The following is a 4,213-nucleotide window of genomic DNA, read 5'->3' as shown; positions in this document are numbered from 1 at the left end:
CCTTTCTGGCAGGCTGACCCCGAAGAATCTGCAGGAGCTGATGATGATATTGCTCTTGGTGACATCACTGAGCAGACAAACACGTCCTGTAATAGTGATGCACAGGTATGACAAGTTTTCTAAGTTACCACCTCATAGATCAAACCATGATGGAATATGGCATAGGTCATTAAGGGGGCCATCGCGACGAAAATTTTTAAAAATACTCGAACATTTGAAAAAAAAATTGTCCTGTAATCTAGTAGGCTTTGGCAATCCTGTGATGCAATATTTTTGCTAAATACGTAAAAATAAAGGAGTTATAACTAAATCTCTGAACTCTAAGTTACCACCTCATAGATCCAATCATGATTGAATTTGGCATAGGTCATTAAGGGGGCCATCACAACGAAAATTTGAAAAAAAATGTCCTGTAATCTAGTAGGCTTTTATAACTAAACCTCTGACCCCCCCGTCCTCCCCGCCTCTCGCTCCGATGGTTACTGTGCCGTGTCCGTGCAAATATACTCGACAAATTTGTTTTTTTCGGATTTTTTCGATTTATTTATGCATTCTGTAGTAGCTAGCTGGCAACTCTGTTTACCCATCAGCTGATTGCCAAGACTGGGACTCTGGTAGACAAAGCTCCACCAGAAATCAGAGCGATTTGTTGCCACCTTCTACCTCCACGACACCATCTCGCAGACATACACCCTCATCACACAGTAAGGGGGCACAACTAATGGTAGATGTTATTTTTGTATCTAATAAATATTATATGATAAGAAACAATTCTCAATAACAGCTGCAGCAGTTGTTTATACGTATGAAATACCTCACTTGGTCAGGTTAGGCACAGCGAAGCCTGTGATGACATGCACTAGATTGACGCAAAGATAGAAATTTAAAATAAATGAAACAAAACAAAACAAAAATTGAGGGAAAAATATTCTGAACTTCGGAGCCCAATATCTCAAAACTACAACTCTCGTTTTTTTCAATTTCTCCATAACTACTTTGACGATTCTAATGGGATTCGGATCATTTGAAAGCTGAATACATTTGCGATTCTTTCTATTTGAGGATATTTCATTCACGTAATAGAAGTGCATGTATTATATCTTAAGTAGATAAGGCTGAGCATTTAGAAATAAATGAATTCCCACTAAACTAAAAGGAAATTTAAAAATCCGTCTAATAGAGATTTTAGGTATTGCTATTGAGTATATGTTGTATTTTTTTCAACAAGTTTAGTAAATGGATGAAATGCGAATATGAAATTTTGTAATTTTTCAAAAACTGTTTTTAAAAAGATAACTTTGTTGTATATTATTGAAATGATATGAAACTTGGTGTTCTTTATAACTATATATGTATATATATCATATTAAAAAATTGCGAAAATCTGATCATAACTGACGAACTTTGCTCTCGAGCGCAATGGCCCCCTTAACATTGAGGAAAATGCCATAATACAACAAAAACACTGAATGATAGAGTCATTAGTCAACTACAAATATGTGAAGACAAGATTAATAATTCATGATCAATTTTTATTTTAGTTGAAGATGATGGTCCATACTTGGATTAGTATGAAATAAAATATTTACATAACAGTGCTAGGTTTTACAGAAAATGTAATGTATATATTTAAAGTAAATAAATATATATAAGACATAAAACATATATGTAGTGGACTTACAATGAAGGCATTATATATTTATACACATACAATTTATATTTGTACGGTGCTTTTTTCTGTGTATTAAAAAACGGTAATCGTTTTTTTAATGCTTTCTTTGATTTTCTGACTTTTTGTTTATTACTACTACTACTACTACTATTATTGTATACATACATATATATTAATATGTGAATATATCTGAGTTAGCCTGATTTACATAAATTATTTTTTCACCTTTTTATCATGACATCTCTATTAGACAAATAATTCATCCATTAGAAATCAATGTAGAAAAGGTATGAATGAGAATGGATATCTTCACAATACAAGAGATGTATTTGACTGTTTTCGATTCTATCTTTGCCAGAAATACATGACGAAGATAGAATCGAAACCTGTCAAATACATCTCTTGTATTTTGAAGATATCCATTCTCATTCATACCTTTACTACATTTGTCAACATGAATACAGTTCATTAGAAATCAAGTTTATTTTGTTTCCTCAGGATCCAGAAGTTTTACTCGAGTCATTCCGCAAGGAATGGCAGAGGGAACTGAAGGAGTGTGGGGGCAGAGGTCCTCACCAGGCCTTGGCAAGGCCATCTCCCACAGGAGGGCCTGCCACAGGACCCCCAGTAAGATCTCCAGCGGCACATAAGCCCCCAAGACCACAGAAGCCTGTCACCCCAGTCCATGGAAACTCTGGGCTCCTGCAAGGAACACTTAGCAAAGTTGAAGGAGGAGGAGGAGAAGGAGGGAGTAGTGGAGAGGTTGAGGGAAGTGAGGTCAGTGTTAGTGAGAAGAACAACAACAGTGAAACTGGTAACAATTTGAGCAATAGCAATATGGGAAATAGTGATGACACAAGCACTTTGAATGCCACTGAAGGTCCAAAAGAAGACACCAGGTCAGATGTAGAGATTAAGGTAAGATGATAAACAATGAGATTGTATTATTAAATCATTTTTTTTTCCATAGACCTTCCTTTCCAAAAATTTTGCTTTCCTTCATGACCAAATCCTACAATTTCCTTTTTATAGCTTTGTTGGTCAGCATGTCAGCATATTTTATATATATACAGTATTATTCATAATAGAGTATAAGTTGATATCTCTTATTTTATGTCACATTTTGTTTTGCGGATTTTCATATTGCCCTGAAAATAAGGGTTTCATAAAAAAAATATATAGTAGTCAAACTATAACAGTTCTGGATATATAGGCCTAGCCCACCTAAAATGTTTAACTATGTTACTGGATCTGTTCCACCAACACCTGTGATTATCTTTGGCAGTAGATCATTAACCCATTGGATCAAGGTGCTGTGACCATCACATCATAAAAATAAAAAAAAAATTGGCTGAGGGCTGGGTTACAGGAATATGCCATCATAGAAAATAACTTGCCACAAGTGCACAAAGCTCTTGGAGAAAGATTAGAATCAGTGGACATTTAGAAAGGGGCCCTTGCATTATTTCCAATAGTAAATGAGTGTGCAGTATATCACCTGTGAGCCATGGTTGGAAGAGCACTGGCTCCAGGGAGGACATATTCCGTGCCTACCATGACCAGCGGTCAGATATTTAAAAATTACACAAATTAGAAATGGTTACTTATTGTTATTGATCTTGTACATTGTAAACTACCTAAAGAAATGTCTAAAGTCTGTGCAAAGGAAACAGTCTATAAACAGCATATCAAATGACAAATATATACCATACAAAATGGTAAAAAGCAAAAATCACTGATATAAAGGGGAGGCAAGGAGTCTTGATACCACACATGAATGTTCATGTGGGCCAGTCCTAATACCTGTATTTTTGGCCCAGTGGGGAGTGAGGCACTCTGATCCAATAGGTTAATGTGATGTAAGATTTCCAACCTGTCTATGAGATATTCCATATGAGCATAAAAAAAAGTCCAAAAGTCACAGATATCGACTTAAAGGAACATAAAGGAAGGGTGCTGGGTTTTGCCAAAAATTCACAAACACAGCAGTGTTATATTAATGCAATGTTTATATTTGGTTGGATAGTGTCTGAGAGAGTGGATTTCATTTTTTTGTAGAAATTAACTACAAGATAGACTGGGTATGTGGACTTCCTTTGCAGGCTAACAAAATTGAAGCTTCTGAAAACATGTCAACGATACCTCCAATAACATATTCCGTGATCTTCCTCACACAGGCTACAGAACTGTTCAACAAAGCAGTTGAGCTTGAGCAGAGTGGATGTTTGTATGAAGCCATCCAGTTCTACAGGCGAGCCATGACGCTTGTGCCTGACATAGAGTTTAGGGCACACCGCCACAACATGCTAGAGAGGCCAGAAGGTAAGTCTGCCCTTTTTTTTTCTTTCTTTCTTTTCTTTTTTTCTTACTTTTTTTTCCTTTTCCTTTTCCTTTTCCTTTTCCTCTCCCTTTCCCTTTCCCTTTCCCTTTCCCTTTCCCATCCTCTCCCTTTCCTTTCCTTTCCTTTCCTTTCCTTTCCTTTCCTTTCGTTTCCTTCTCTTCCCTTCCCTTCCCTTCCCTTCCCTTCCCTTCCCTTCCCTT

The 4,213-nt window shown here is 36.4% G+C and overlaps 1 protein-coding gene across 1 annotated transcript in view; it reads left to right on the top strand.

The window, feature by feature from the left end:
• LOC113824918 (F-box only protein 9) overlaps positions 1–3,994 on the top strand; it is a gene marked incomplete at its 3' end in the record, with an annotated part of 6,690 nt that extends 2,696 nt beyond the window's left edge. Inside the window, 4 exon segments of the mRNA XM_070119363.1 lie at positions 13–105; positions 591–704; positions 2,171–2,590; positions 3,850–3,994. Coding sequence (XP_069975464.1) covers positions 13–105; positions 591–704; positions 2,171–2,590; positions 3,850–3,994 — 772 coding nt within the window.
• Between the last annotated feature and the right edge of the window lie 219 nt (positions 3,995–4,213).

The sequence above is a fragment of the Penaeus vannamei genome, unplaced genomic scaffold (assembly GCF_042767895.1).
Source record: "Penaeus vannamei isolate JL-2024 unplaced genomic scaffold, ASM4276789v1 unanchor85, whole genome shotgun sequence".
Taxonomy (NCBI): domain Eukaryota; kingdom Metazoa; phylum Arthropoda; class Malacostraca; order Decapoda; family Penaeidae; genus Penaeus; species Penaeus vannamei.
Note: the sequence above shows the minus strand (reverse complement) of the source record. Positions and strands in the feature narration are given on the sequence as shown.